General features: G+C 41.6%; 1 protein-coding gene across 1 annotated transcript in view; it reads left to right on the top strand.

Moving 5' to 3' along the window:
- The window catches only part of fbxl6 (F-box and leucine-rich repeat protein 6), a 50547-nt gene extending 39379 nt beyond the window's left edge, over positions 1-11168 (top strand). Inside the window, exons 8-10 of the mRNA XM_048562720.2 lie at positions 2548-2779; positions 5067-5307; positions 9708-11168. Coding sequence (XP_048418677.1) covers positions 2548-2779; positions 5067-5307; positions 9708-9891 — 657 coding nt within the window. The 3' untranslated portion in view covers positions 9892-11168. The remainder of the gene's footprint in view (positions 1-2547; positions 2780-5066; positions 5308-9707) is intronic.
- Positions 11169-15001: the final 3833 nt, after the last annotated feature.

The raw sequence follows: 15001 nt of genomic DNA, 5'->3' as shown, positions 1-15001 counted from the left end.
GAATTATAGTATTGAAGGCGGAGCTGTACTCAATGATTAGGAGCCTGGCATAGGACAGCTTGCTATCCAGATGTTCTGAGGATGAATGTAGGGACAGGGAGGTGTTGTCTGCCATGGACCTGTTTTGACAGTAGGCAAATTTCAGGGGAACAAGGCAGCCTGGGAGGCTAGAGTTGAGACGAGTTATGATTAACCTCTCGGAGCGCTTCATAATTATTGGGTCAGAACCACCAGGTGATAGTCATTGAGGCATGCTGCATGAGTTTTTCATTGGTTTTGAGATGATGGTGATGGTCTTAAAGCAGGTGGGGACTTCAGAACTACTTAGAAGGCAAAAATTAATTCCTAAGCTAAGTCTACAACCTTCATACAATTCAACATAATTGGTACACAGTTATTAGCTACTGAACCTCACAGTACCTAAATGGTTAACTTGGTCCATTTTGTTTTCTTCTGCCATGGGGATGAAGGTCACAGAAGGAAATGAGGTAGGCCTCCTAGGACTGAGATGAGGAGAAATTTCTTCATCCAGAGAATGGTGATCCTGTGGAATTCTCTGCCACAGAAAGCAACTGAGGCCAAATATTGAATGCTTTCAGAAAGGAGTTGGACATAGTTCTTGGGACTAACAGAATCAAAAGTATGGGAGAAAGTGGGAACAGGGTACTGAGTTGGATGATCAGCCATTATGATATGACGGTGGAACAAGGCTTGAAGGGTTGAATGGTCTACCTCTCCCATTTTCTACATTTCCATATTTCTACATGGGTATCGCTGGCAAAGCTAGCCAGCTTGGAAGGTGATAAAGGGCCAGTCTGTTCTGCCATTCTGTGAGATGATGGCTAATCTGTGACCTAACTCCACATACCTGCCTTTGGCACATATCCCTTAGCAGTTTTACTTATCAAACATTTATCTATCTCAGATTTAAAATTAACAATTGATCCAGAATCAGCTTTTGTGGAAAAGAGTTCCAAACAGCTACCATTTTTTGTGTGTAGAAGTGCCTCCCAACATCCCTACTGAATAGTCCGGCCCTAATTCTCAGACTAGCCTCAACCAGTGGAAATAATTTATCTACCTTGTATTTTTCTGTTAATATCTCAAAGACTTTGATCAGATCACCCATAATCTTCAAAATTCCTACTTTGTGTAATCTTTCCTCATAATATAACCTCTGAAGTCTAGATACCATTATTGTAAATCTGTGTTGTTCTCCTTCCAAGACCAATACATCCTTCCTGTGTTCTTTCCTTCTATAACTACATCCTTGTACTCCAGCCCTCTAGATATAAAGGCCAGCAATCCATTAGCTTTCTTAATTATTTTCTGCATCTGTTCATAGCATTTAAAGAACCTAACCTCCCAAGTCTCTTTAGGCATCCACTGTATTTAACTTCATACCATTCAGAAAGTACCCTGATCTACTCCACCTCGGTTGAAAATGGATAACCTTACACTTGTTTGCATTGAACACCATCTGTCACAGTTTCACCCATTCACCTAGTCGATCAATATTCCTTTGTAATTTTATGCTACCATTCAAACTGTCTACAATGCAAGTACAGCACTTCCACACAACGTACAGTGCTGCCTAACTTTGTGTCATCGGCAAATATATGACTTTCTATGTCATTGTCCAAGTCGCTGTTGAATGAAACTAGATGAATTGCTGTGGTGCATCTTTATACTGTCACTGCTCATAGGGAAGGTTCAAGAGAAGGCATTGGGGTGGAGGAGTTGTGGAGTGGGAGGGTCAGTGATAGGGAATTAACCAGTCAATATTGAAGCAAAGCAGCATGTAATGGGACAACAGATTCAAGAACAGCTTCTTCCCTGCTTTTATCAGACTTGAACAGACCTCTTAAATGTTAATATTGATCTCTTCCTGCACCTTCTCTGTGACTGTAACAAAGTATTATAGAATCATGGAATCCCTATTATGTGGAAGCAAGCCATTCAGCTCATCAAGTCCACACCAACCCTCCGAAGAGCAGATGCACCACCTAATCCCTATAACCCTGCATTTACAATGGCTAGCCTGCACATCCCTGCACATTATGGGCAATTTAGCATGGCCAATCCACATATCCTGCATATCTTTGGACTGTGGGAGGAAACCGGAGCACCTAGAGGAAACCCATGCAGATGCAGGGAATATGTTTGTTTGGAGTTTGCGCAGTTGCCTAAAGCTGGAATCAAACCCGGTTCCCTGGAGCTGTGAGGCAGCAGTGCTAACCACTGGGCCTCCGTGCCACCCAGTGTACAGCATAACAGTGTATTCTGCACTCTGTTCTGTTACCTGATGCACTTTGATCAGTCTGTCGAGCGTGCAAAACAATATTTTAACACATTAAAATTCAAAAAAACAAAGTATCATACATGTCAGATCATCATAGTTAGCAATGGCCTTGCAATTACTGGCCTAGTTTTACACTGTGATCTCTTATTCTTTTCCGGTATGTACAGCAGCACTCACTCATAGTTTACACCTCGTCCCTTCTAATCCTAGGCTTTCAGAATCTAATCTAACAAATTCTTGTGCAGGTGCTGAGGCTCCTGAACTTAACCTGGTTCCCGAAAGCTTGCACTATGATCGTTTCACCAGAAGTTGGCTTCTCAGAGCTGGAAGAGTTGTGCTTGGCCACATCATCATTTTCATTGGTTACTGATGAAGTTCTGGTAAAGCTACTGCACTTGTCATCTAGGCTACGGACGTTAGACCTGAGAGGCTGCTATCGGATCACATCAGCAGGGTTACAACTTTTACCCTGTCAAGGTAAAGACATGTTTCTCTCGAGTCACTCTTGACAATCCCTTTACCTTCATTATCATTTAAGGTAATTTGTTTTATGCTTATTTAACATTTAAGCTGTATTGTTACAAATAGATCAATTTTCTGGATTGTTGCTATCCTCAGGCACTCCCAGGTCCAGTACAAAGTGTTTTATATGCAGGATAAGTCATTGTTCTGGCCTGTCTCCCAGCCAAGTATAGTATGGACTAGATATGAAGTCAAGCTTCCACTGCTCAGTCCTAAGGGCAAGTATAGCCCTTCCACAAAAGGTAAAGCTTTGTTAACATTTTTGCATCAAGCACCCGGGGACAACTATGGCACAGGTGTGATACTGAGTAAAACTATCTCTGTGCAGACCCTTCGAACAATTTGAGAGATTGAACATACATCAGGTGCAGATGGCACTTATTGACCATCGCTTGTTGCCCTGACAATATGGTGATGGGCTTTTGCCTTGAACTACTGCAGTCCAACCCACGTGTATGGGTTATGCAAATTTGGTAGGAGTTTGCTTTCTTTGATTTCAGGTGAGTTATCCTGCAGACAAATTTTGGAGGATCTGCAGCAAAAAATGCATTCTTCTTACCACAGTGACTGCATCCTTGCACTTAGACCTGAAAGAATCAGCTGTCTGTGTCTCATGACCAAAAAAGCACTTTGATGGCTGTTTGGAGCCTGCAATAAGATCCAAGCACAATTCTTCCAATTCATCTTCCACAAAAAAAGGCACAAATGGACTTATCATAGGCTGAATGGCAAATAGTCAGCATCCACCTGAGAGCAAAGAAAACACATTACACAGCAGAAATAGAGAATAACTGAGAAGCTAATAAGAGTGAGGAACTTCACATAACACGTTAAAGAAACTTAAGAGGCTTAAAGCTGACAAATCCCTGGGACTCTGATTGCCTTTGTCTTAAAGTTATCAAAACAGTTGTATAGATAGTAATGAAATGTTTCCAAGTTTCCCTGCAATCACGAGCAGGCTCAGTGGGTTTGTTAGTTCACAAATGTTCATTAAGTGTATTCATGGCTGAGATGGAGAGATTTTTGATGTCTCAGTGTATGACGGAATCTTAGATGTGGGCAGAAAAATAGATTTGAGGTCAAAGGTCAGCTCTGATTGTATTTGAATGTGGAAGTAGGGTGCTCCTATTAAATTCCGAAGGAACTGAAAAATCTGAGACAATCTGGGCCCAATTCCTGCATACTGCACGGCACAAGGCCCTTGCCTAAACCATTGTGCCGTTGCACCGGTTTTTAGTGTCTAGTCTTGATTTCCAATATGGAGAAAGGTGGGGTCCGTGTACTTTGTGCTCTGTGCAATTTATATTTACCAGACCCATCCCATCTAGTTTAATTTCATTGTAACCACAGATAAAACTCCCCCAGAAGGCAGACCTCCACAACTTCTGCTTGGCGTAAAAGATAATTTGAATGAAATATAAAACCTAACACTCACGATAGTCTTTTGAGGTTTCACCGCATCTCACTGTTTGTACCAATGGCTGTCCATTACATCCCTCCTGTGCTCTCATTTGACTGTGGGAGAGTTGCTGTCCATCATTTCTGGCTCTCCATTCAAGTTGTTTGTAGATTATTGACTAGAGATATTAGGCTGTTATGGTTGTGTTCTGGTGGTTCTAAACAGAGGAATTGAGCAGAGAGGTAAACCTGCAGCTCCTATAAACTGTATTCCTCCTTCCCTCCTACTTCTTGGTCTGTGGCTGCACAGTTGTCAAGATCTTACCCTGGAAGAATTGTGTATACATTTGTATGCTGCCTGTACAAAAATCTGCATTTACGTAGCTCCTCATAACTTGAGAAACAGAATTTTACACCAACTCACAGAAGGAGTTGTTAAGATAGTTAGTTAAAAAGAATACAGAAAGATAGAGAGAATTCACAAGTTTTACAGCATGGCCATTATACAACAGTACAGAATATTAAAAATCGTGAACTGCAAGACGCCATATGCAAGGATTGCAGAGATATCTGATGATTGTAAGGCTGGAGGTGATTACTGACATAGGGAAGGTTGATGCCGTTGGGTTTTAAGATGAAAATTTTAAAATTGAGTTGCCAGATGGGAGCAGATGTAGGTCAGCAAGCACAGGAGTGATAACTGCATTACTTCAGACTGTTCCTGATGACAACCAACTTTAAGCTAGTTCCTCACTGAGCTTGCAACCCATGCCTTCCACCCATCTGTACAGGTTAAAGGACTACGTTGTTTTCTTATGAAACTCTCTACTTGTTCCAACTCTAGACCTGGCACGGCTTTTCCTGGGACTTTACTGTAGCACCACTACCCTGCTGTTGGCTAAACAGGGCTCTGAGCAGATGGCATTGAAATGGAGGCATTCTTTACAAGAACTCGATCTCACTGGGCAGTGCTACAGTGAGAAAGACCTTGAGCAGGCCATGGAAATCCTAGTTGGGACTGAGGGAAACCATCTTCTGCGATCCTTAAACCTGGCTGGGACAAAGGTCACATTGGATGCCATCAGGTATTCATCATTAAGATGTGATAATCAGTATGGTCTCTTTCTTTTAAAAATTGTCAGGAGAATTAGCGTGAAAAGAATGCATTAAGCCAATTCTATGATTCTGCATCAAAATCTGGTTATATCGTGAGGAAATGTTGGGTTATGGGGAAAGACAAAGGAATGAACCTGTTTAGACTTACAGAATAAAACAAAGAACTTGTGAATGCTGGAAATCTGAAGCAAAAACAAAAATTGCTGAACACACTCTGATCTAGCAGCATCTGTGGACCGAAAGCAGAATCAATGTTTCAAGTTTGGTGGCCCTTCTTTGAAGTGACACTGCAACTGGAGTAGCAACCTAGAGCTGAGGCTGCTGTTCTGCAGATATGGTGCAAATCCCACCTCAGCAGATAGTGAAATTGGAATTCAATGAAGTTGGCTATGAACTGTTAATAAATACTGACCTAGCCTGCAATGCCCATATCCCATCAATGAATAAAACAAAATCATCCCTGTCCCCTTTCTTTATAGACACCAAATAATGTCGTCGACATTTTTCTTATGAATAGAGTGTCAGAATTGAGTTTAGCATCAGAAAATGATGGCAAATACAGAAATGTGCCCAGGAATGAATGTAAGTCTGAGGCTTAATGAACATTGAGCTTCAGATGTTAAATTATTGTCCCAGTTTAGGGGATTTATGGCTGACAGGGACAGTCTCCCATGAATAAATTACTGGTACTAGAACAGGAAAATTGGATGATGAAGCTTTTCCCAACGTGGTTTTATTCCTCGCTTTTCTAAAACATTTTACCCAGACAATTGTTTACTTATGAGTCATGTAAATCTTATCAGGTTTGACAATGAATTACTTTAGGGCCTGTACTAGAAATAACACGCCTAGGCTGCCCTGAGGTAGTTCTGAGGAAAGGTCACTGGACCCAAAACATTAACACTGATTTTTTCTTCATAGATGCTGCCAGACCTGCTAAGCTTTTCCAGCAACTACTGTTTTTGTTCCTAGGCTGTCCTGTGTTTGTCAGCCAGTAAGCTGCTAGAGAAGCATGCTCTTTAAGATGGAGGAGAGGCCTTTTATAACATTATAAAAAAGCTATATTATAAAATATTCAATACATTTCTTAGATTTCATGCAGTTATTAGACAGTGAGCTCTGAAGTGAGGCACCTTAATTTGTACATAGCACTCTCGCCCATAAAGCAAAGAAAGAAATAAATTATCAGTTCTAACTCGGGAACAAATATTGGTGTTGAAGATGACAGAAAAATGTTAAGCGATTGGGTAAAAAGTTGGAAGATGGAACATAATGGAGTTATGCATTTTGGTGGGAAGAATTAAAAGTGTTGCATTTAAACAGAGAAAAACTGCAAAAAGCTACAGCTTGTGTATGAGTCATAGAAAGCTAGCAAATAAGCTCAGCAGGTAAAAGGGAAGGCAAAGAGAATGAAGTATAAAATTTTTTAAAAACTATCCAAGCCTTAGACCACATCTAGAATACTGTGAATAGTTTTGGCCCCCTTCAGTAACGAAAATATACTGGAATTGGAGGCAAACTGGACAAAGTTAGAGAGATTGATTCTGTTTATGATCACTGTCCTCTGTGCCTTAACCTTTTGCCATTAAAATCCTCAATTTTCTCTTCTCCCAATAGAACACGCGCAGCTTCTACAATTTATCTACAAAACCAAATTTCCTAATCCCTGGATCCATCCATCCTTTCTGAAGCCCTTCCAGTGTCAAACACTGCATGTAATGATGGCAGGGGGAGAAGAGATGAATTAGTGGTATTATCACTGGATTGTTAATTCAGAGATCCAGTTAATGTTGGGGAATACAGGTGGTGGAATTTGACTTCAATAAGAATTTTGGAATTAAGAGACCAATGATGACTATTGTCAATTTTTACAAAAATCCATGTAGTTCACTAATGTACTTTAGGGAGGGAAAACTTATTACCTGATCTGGCCTGCATGTGATGCAGACCTACAGCAATGAGATTGCCTCTTCGCTGCCTTCAGGGAATTAGGGATAGGCAATAAATGTCAGTGATGCTGACATCCACTGCATGAATAAATAAAAGGTTGAGGCTGAACTAGTGTGTAATTACACCAAGATAGCTAGACTGAATTGGACTCACTATCACTAGATTCACAACATGGTGAAATTAAAACATTTGATGAACCTCAAAATTGTTTAATTGTTCCTAACCAAACTTTACAAATGACAGACGTTGGGCACCCAAAGCATAGCTTCAACAAAAAAATTAACGTTATTAATTTTGTAACTTTAGCAGAACACAAATAAACTACAAGGTAGTCTTATTAATATCTACAATCGTTCTTTGATTACCAACCTCCTTCATACATTGACAAACAAAGTTAAGGAATAAATCAAGAAAAATTGTAAATTGCCAGTTCATTAACTGTTCCAGTGATGAAAAGCCAATGGATTGTATTACAGGGGAGTAGGATTGTACCTTGTTTGAATTCCAAAGACAATGGACAGTAAAAACTGCTTCTGCAGAGCTTTGAAGATTTTACCTTATTTCTTAAAGACTGGGATTCTTTCCTTAGGACTTTCAACAAGTCGACTGGAGAATAACTAGAGAGAGCAAAACCAAGCAACACATTGCTACATCTTTCAAAGCAGCAATCTGCCTCCTGCCGAAAAAAACCCAGTCAAAACCAGTTGACCTTTTGGTTTCTCTTTCTCCTTCCTTGATGGACCAATTCGCGTGCAACCAACGCAAGACCCTGAGCGTAGCAGCATCTTTGTGCTGATTTGTCTTCTGACAGCAGTAATTAACTTGTTTTATTTCTATTCCAGACCACTGGAGCAAACATCTTTTTGAACTCTCCATTTTTTCTTTGAAACAGGTTGTTGTTCAATGTTCAGTTCTCAACTGCAACTAAGTTTCAAACCAAAAATGAGAAAAGTAAAAGAAAAATAATGATATTCTCAACAAGCATTTTATAGAGTTTTGTTATTATATCCTTGCTTTTGTACTTTGATACTCTAAACTATTATTACTAACGCCCAGTCTCTCATGTGCTTCATTGGCTCAGAGGTTGGAACACTATCACTATGCCACAAGCTCCTAAGTATTTTTATATAAACCTATTCGAACATGATGTGACAGATTTTCAGTTCAGGTTGGACTTGATCCCTCAACCTGTGGGCTGGACCCGGGGAAACTACACTACCACTGTGTCACAGCAGTATATAACCCCTTACTTTGTGTTCTTGCCAAAGTTGACCACTTCACACTTAACTGGATTAAATTTCATGTCTATTTACCTGCGTACAAACTCCTTTAGGTGTATCGTTGTCCTCACTATCCTGTTCAAAATACTTGCAAGTTGAAGTCTTGCATTTCAGCATGCTGTGGCTTTGAGCTGTTTTGAGCCCAAATTATATTGATAAATAACCAACTAAACCATTAACAACAAAAACAGAAGTTGCTGGAGGAGCTCAGCAGGTCTGGTTTGGCAACATCTGTGAAGAAAAAAATCGACGTTAACATTTTAGGTATAAATAAATCAGGTAATCAGGCAAGAAATTGGCAGAAAAAATTATAATATGGGGAGATGTGAAATTAACCACTTTGGTTGAAGACAGAAAAGCAGTTTTCTTTAAAAATTAAAAACCTAGGGATCTGTAAATGTAGTTTTGCGGGGGTTGGAGGTAATCCTTGCACATGTAGCCTATAGAAAGCACTTTGGCATGCTTTTCCTTATTCTTTTATTGGACGTGGGCGTTGCCAATCCCTAATTACTCTTGAACTTTGTGGTTTGCTAGACCAATTCTGAGGTCAGTTAAGAATCAATCACATTACTGTGGATCTGGAATTGCATGTAGACGAGATCAGGTAAGTACAGAAATCCACTTCCCAAGAGGCCACTAATGAACCAATCAATTTCTTTTCAATATCAACGATAGTTTGGTAGCCAGCCTTACTGACATTAGATTTCAATTCCAGATTTTATTGATTGAATTTAAATTCCACCAGCTGCATTGATGGGATTTGAACCTGTGATGCTTAAGTACTGGTCTTTAATGTAAGGAGACAAGGGAACTTAAGGGACATGGCAATAAGGAAGGAAAATTGAGTAATTGTTCAGCCATGATCTTGCTGAATGGAATAGTAGGCTTAAGTGATTTTTTCTTATTTAGATCTTGTGTAATGGAGTATGTGCTGATAGGGTTGGATGAAAAGAAATGATAGGAAGCTCAAATGCAGGTTATGTGGAATGGCTTATTTCTGTTCAATGCCATGTAACCATCCCGATTCTGAACCCTTGCATGCAGATCATAAATCTCTCAGGAATCTTCTGATTTTCTGACTGTTATTTCTGGTCATTGGAGTAATATTGTCCTTTCACTTTCTTGTCCGTATCCTGCAGAGTTGTGGTGAGCAGCAGCCCCAATTTGAACTACCTGAACCTGACTTCCTGCCGCTGTCTCCCTCGTGGGCTTAAACGTATCTACAGAGGTCAGGATGAGATCTCCCAGTTTGTTAACCGCTTGCTGGGCAGCACGGAGAACAGCAGCTCAACAGTGACCGTGGACCACAAGGAGCGATTGTAAAGCTAGTGGCCTGCTTTCAAATACCAGCAAAAGCTGAGTTGCAAATTCAACGGGTGGTGTGACTGACTCACTTTCATAAACAAAGTGCATGCGCGCGCGTGCATGTGCGTGCATGTAGGTGTATCTGTGTGTATGTATATGTGTGTATGCGCGCGTCTGTGCCTCCAGCTCCCTCCAAAAAGTTCAAAGCACAATCAGTAAATAAAACATAAAAAATATGGTCTGTACTCCAATTTGAGATCAGTTTCAAGCAACTGTAATGAATGCACATTTACAAATAATCAAAAAATGTTGCTAAGCAATAGAAACAGAGTTTATAAAACTATACTGGAGGTACAGTGCTTTGTTGATGTTGAGGAAAATTTACAAGGTTAATGTGACTTTAAAAGTAAGAGCTCTGACAAATAACACTGTAACTGAGCCTGATTTGAAGGCAGAATAAGAGCTCTTTTTGAGATTGTATGTTTATCTGTTGATGAGTTCCTGTTTCTCAATGCAGCGGTTACAATATTCTGCTTCCTCCTTTCTCAGCTGCTGAATGTAGACTGATGACCAGTTTTCCAGCCCTATAGGCCCCCACCTTTTTGTAGCCTCACTCTTAAATGGAAGTTCTTTCCTCTTCTCATCGCTGCAAAATGGGAATTGTATTTTTATGTTTGAATGGATGAGCAAAGGTCATTGTGAAGATTTGAATCATGGTATATTCCTGAAAATATTAATGTAAATTCAAAGTTTTTTGATATGAGGTTTTGTGCTGCGGTGTTTTCATTCTCAGGAAAAACAAGGTAGCTTTCCTAAATGGCTAAGCAACTGAGCAGTTTGGGTGCTAAACATGTTCCTCCCAGATCACATGGCAGTTAGCCTGACCAGGAACTCTACGCATCTAGCAATGCTTCCTCCAGGGGTTGAGTTGTCTGAAGGAGTATAAAGTCTGAGTTCTTCAGTGTCCAGCTCCAGAAACCAGTGCAAGAACCAGGACAGGGAAAGGGCTAAACCTGGCAGCTGCAACCATAGCACACTCTCATGTCAAAAATTGTATGTGTTGATTGCCACATGGCTAAGAGCCATTGAGCTGTCATCCCATTAAGTTCTTTTATGAGCTGGAGTGGGCGCATTGGCAGTGGTGCGGGATGTCCTAGTGAGAATGGGACAGCATTCCAACTACAATAACGTTCAGCAGCTGCAAAACCAATGATTGATGTTTTTATGATCTGGCAATATATATTCTACAAAAATGTTTTTTGAACTCATTAATAAAGTCAATGTATAGATAAATGGAATGTATAAATATACATATATGTAATTAAATATTTCTAAACCTAAATGTTTAGTAATTTCCATTTTTAGCTTATGAAAATATCACCAAAAGATTTGATCAGAATATGATCATGATCGGCTTTCCTTAGAGTAAACAAAGAAAACATTTTCGAAGGGGTTTAGTACCTTCAGCAAGATGGCAGCAAGGTAACTCGCTCCACTCTGCTCACCTGTTCTCTCTTTCTTTGTCCTTCCATTTCTCCCCCCATTCTCTCTCCCTTTGTAGCAATTCTATATTCACCCCTCCATCCCTCTTAACTATCTACCTAAGGAGTCTAGAAGGAGCTGGGTTGTGACTGGGTCCCACATGGTGGGAGTTGAACATGTGGGTTGTGTCCTGCAGCCACGAAGGATTGAGCGTGGGCTACAGTGACAGTGGTGGATCAGGAGTGGGCTGGTGAGAGCAGGCTAGTGAGGCAGCCTGAAGCGAGACGATGGCAGCAGCATGGCATGGGCTGGAAAGCCCAGAGCGGATTCTGGCAGTGGCATGGTGAGGGCTGGAAAGCCTGGAGGGGGAACTGCAGCAGCGGAAAGGGAAGTTGGACTTTCTTAAGTTAGAGAGATAGTATGAACTGCAGATGCTGGAGAATCTGAGATAACAAAGTGTAGAGCTGAATGAACATAGCAAGCTGAGAAGCATCAGAAGAGCAGGAATATTTTGGGCCTAGACCCTTCTTCAGAAATCTTTCCTGCTCCTCCTTTCTTAAGTTATCTGTTTTTCCTTATCTTATTCTAAGTTAGTGAATGGTGCCATAGATATACAGCAAAGATACATGTTTTTCACTGTATTTTCACATTGAACACGTGTCAATCAGTGATTCAATTAGTAATTACATTTTTTTACTTTTTTATTCTTTTCTAGGACATGGTTGTTGCTGGCTGAGCCAGCATTTATTGCCCTTCACTAGGTGCCCTTCAGACGTTGATGGTGAGCTGCCTTGAACTGATGCAGTCCATTTGCTGTAGGTAGACCCACAACACCATTAGGGAGGGAATTCTTGGATTTTGACCCAGTAGCACTGAAGCAACATATTTCCAAGTCAGAATGGTGAGTGACTTGGAGGGAAACTGGCAAGTGGTGATGTTCCCATGTATCTGCTCCCTTGGCCTTGTGGTTGGTCTTGGGTTTGGAAAGAGTTGTCAAACCTGATTTGGGAAATTTCTGCAGTGCATCTTATAGATAGTGTATACTGCTGCTTCTGAGCAGCAGTGATGGAGGGTTTGGATATGGTGCCAATCATCTGGGCTGCTTTGTCTTGAATGGTGTCAACCTTCTTGAGTGTTGGCACAGTTCTCATTCAGAAAAGTGGAGAGTCATCCATCATCATCCATCATACTCTTGATCTGTCACACCCCTGACATGAGCCTTGTGGATGGTGGACAGGCACTGGAGACTCAGAATGTGAGTCACTCCTGCAGTATTCCTAGCCTTTGACCGGTTCATGTAGCCAGTGTTGTGTGCGCAACATTCAGTGATGATAATGCCATTGAATTTCAACAGGTGCTTAGATTGTCTCATTGGAGAAGGTCATTGCCTGACATTTGTGTGGTGTAAATGTTTTTTGCCATTTTTTGGCCCAAGCCTGGATATTGTCAAATCTTAATGCATTTGAAAATGGACAGCTTCAGTATCTGAGAAGTCATGAATGGTTCTGAACATTGCAATTATTGGTAAGCATTTCCACTTCTGATATTATGATAAAGCAGCTGAAGATGATTGTGTCTGGTATCTAGAGCTAAGGCAGGACCCCTGAATCCTGTTGATTCCAGTTTTTGTTCATTTGTGGGATTTGGGCATTGCTGGCTAGCCAGCACTTATTGCCTATCCCTAGTTGCCCTTGAGAAGGTGGTAGTGAACAGCCTTCTTGAACCGCTGCAGTCCACCTGCTGTGGGTTGACCCACAATGCCATTAGGGACAGAATTCCAGAATTTTGAACCCGTGACAGTGGAGGAGCAGTGATATATTTCCAAGTCAGGATGATGAGTGGCTTGGAGGGGACATTGAAGGTGATGGACTTCCCATATATCTGCTGCCCTTGTCTTTCTAGCTGGAAGTCTTCGGGGGTTTGGAAGGTGCTGTCTTAGGATCTTTGGTGAATTTCTGCAGTACACCTTGTAGATAGTATATATTACTGCTACTGAGTGTCAGTGGTGGAGGGAGTGGATGCTTGTGGATGCAGTGCCAGTCAAGCAAGCTGCGTAGTTGTGGATGGAGTCTAGTTGCTTGTGTTTTTGGAGCTGCACTCATCCAGGCAAGTGGTGAGTATTCCAAAGCACTCCACCTGTCCTTTGTAGATGGTGTACAGGCTTTGCAGTATTCCTAGCTTCTGACCTGCTCTTGTAAATGCCATGTTTATGTGTTGAGTGAATTTCTGGTCAATGGTCATCCCCAGGATGTTGATAATGGAGGATTCAGTGATGGTAACACCATTAAACGCTAAGGGGTAGTGGTTAGGTTGTCTCTCGTTCAGGATGGGCATTGCCTGGCATTTCTGTAGCATGAATGTTACTTACCACTTGTCAGCCCAAGCCTGGATATTGTCCAGATCTTGTTGCCTTTGAACATGGACTGCTTCAGTATCTGAGGAGTTGCAAATGGTGCTGAACATTATGCAATCATTGGCGAACATCCCCACTTCTGACCTTATGATGTAGGGAAGGTCATTGATGAAGCAGCTGAAGGTGGTTGGGCCAAGGCCACTAACCCGAGGAACTCCTGCAGAGATGTTCTGGATACGAAATGACTGACCTCCGACAACCACAACCATCTTACTATGTGTCAGGTATGACTGTAACCACCTGAGAGTTTTCCCCCTGATACTCATCGATTCCAGTTTTTGCTAGGGCTCCTTGATGCCACACGGGGTTTAATGAAGTCTTGATAACAAGGCCTGTCACTCTCATCTCATCCCTGGAATTCAGCTCTTTTGTCCATGTTTTAACCAGGACTGTAGAGGTCAGGTGAATGGCCCTGGCAGAACCCAAACTGGGCAGCTGCTGTTTGATAGCACTGTTGATAACACCTTCCATCACTTTACTGATGATCGAGAGGAGTCTGATGGGGTGGTAATTGGCCAAGTTGGATTAGTCCTGCTTTGTGTGTAATGCTTGGGCAATTTTCCACATTGTCAGGTAGTTACTACTGTTGTAACTGTACTGGAACAGCTTGGCTAAGAGAGTGACAAGTTATGGAGCACAAGTCTTCAGTACTATTACTAGAATGTTGTCAGGGTCTGCTGCCTTTGCAGTATCATGTGGAGTGAATCGAATTGGCTGAAGACTGGTATTTGTAATGCTGGGAACCACTGCAGAAGGCTGAGATAGATCATCCACTTGTCACGTCTGGCTGAAGATTGTTGCAAAAGTTTCAGTCTTATATTTTGTACAGACGTGCTGAGCCTTCTCCTCCAGTGGGTTGTTTAATCGTCTACCACCATTCATGAGTGGATGTGGCAGGGCTGCAGAGCTTGGATCTGATCTGTTGGTTACGGGATTGCATAACTCTGTCTATTACTTGCTGCTTAAGCTGTTTGGTATGCAAGTAGTCCTGGCTGGTAGCTTCACCAGGTTTACACCTCTTCAGATATGCATGGTCCTGTTCCTGGCATACCCTGCTGCACTCTCCATTAACCCAACGTCGATTTCCTGGCAATGGTTAAATGGGGGATCTGCTGAACCAAGAGGTTACAGATTGTGCTGGAGGATAGTTCTGCCGTTGATGGCCAACAGCGCCTCATGGATGTCCAGTCTTGAGTTGCTAGGTCTGTGCAAAGTCTGTCCCATTGAGCACGG

This window comes from Stegostoma tigrinum, chromosome 2 (genome assembly GCF_030684315.1).
Source record: "Stegostoma tigrinum isolate sSteTig4 chromosome 2, sSteTig4.hap1, whole genome shotgun sequence".
Classification (NCBI taxonomy): Eukaryota; Metazoa; Chordata; class Chondrichthyes; order Orectolobiformes; family Stegostomatidae; genus Stegostoma; species Stegostoma tigrinum.
The sequence above is the reverse complement of the archived record's forward strand: the minus strand, read 5'-3'. Positions and strand labels throughout refer to the sequence as shown.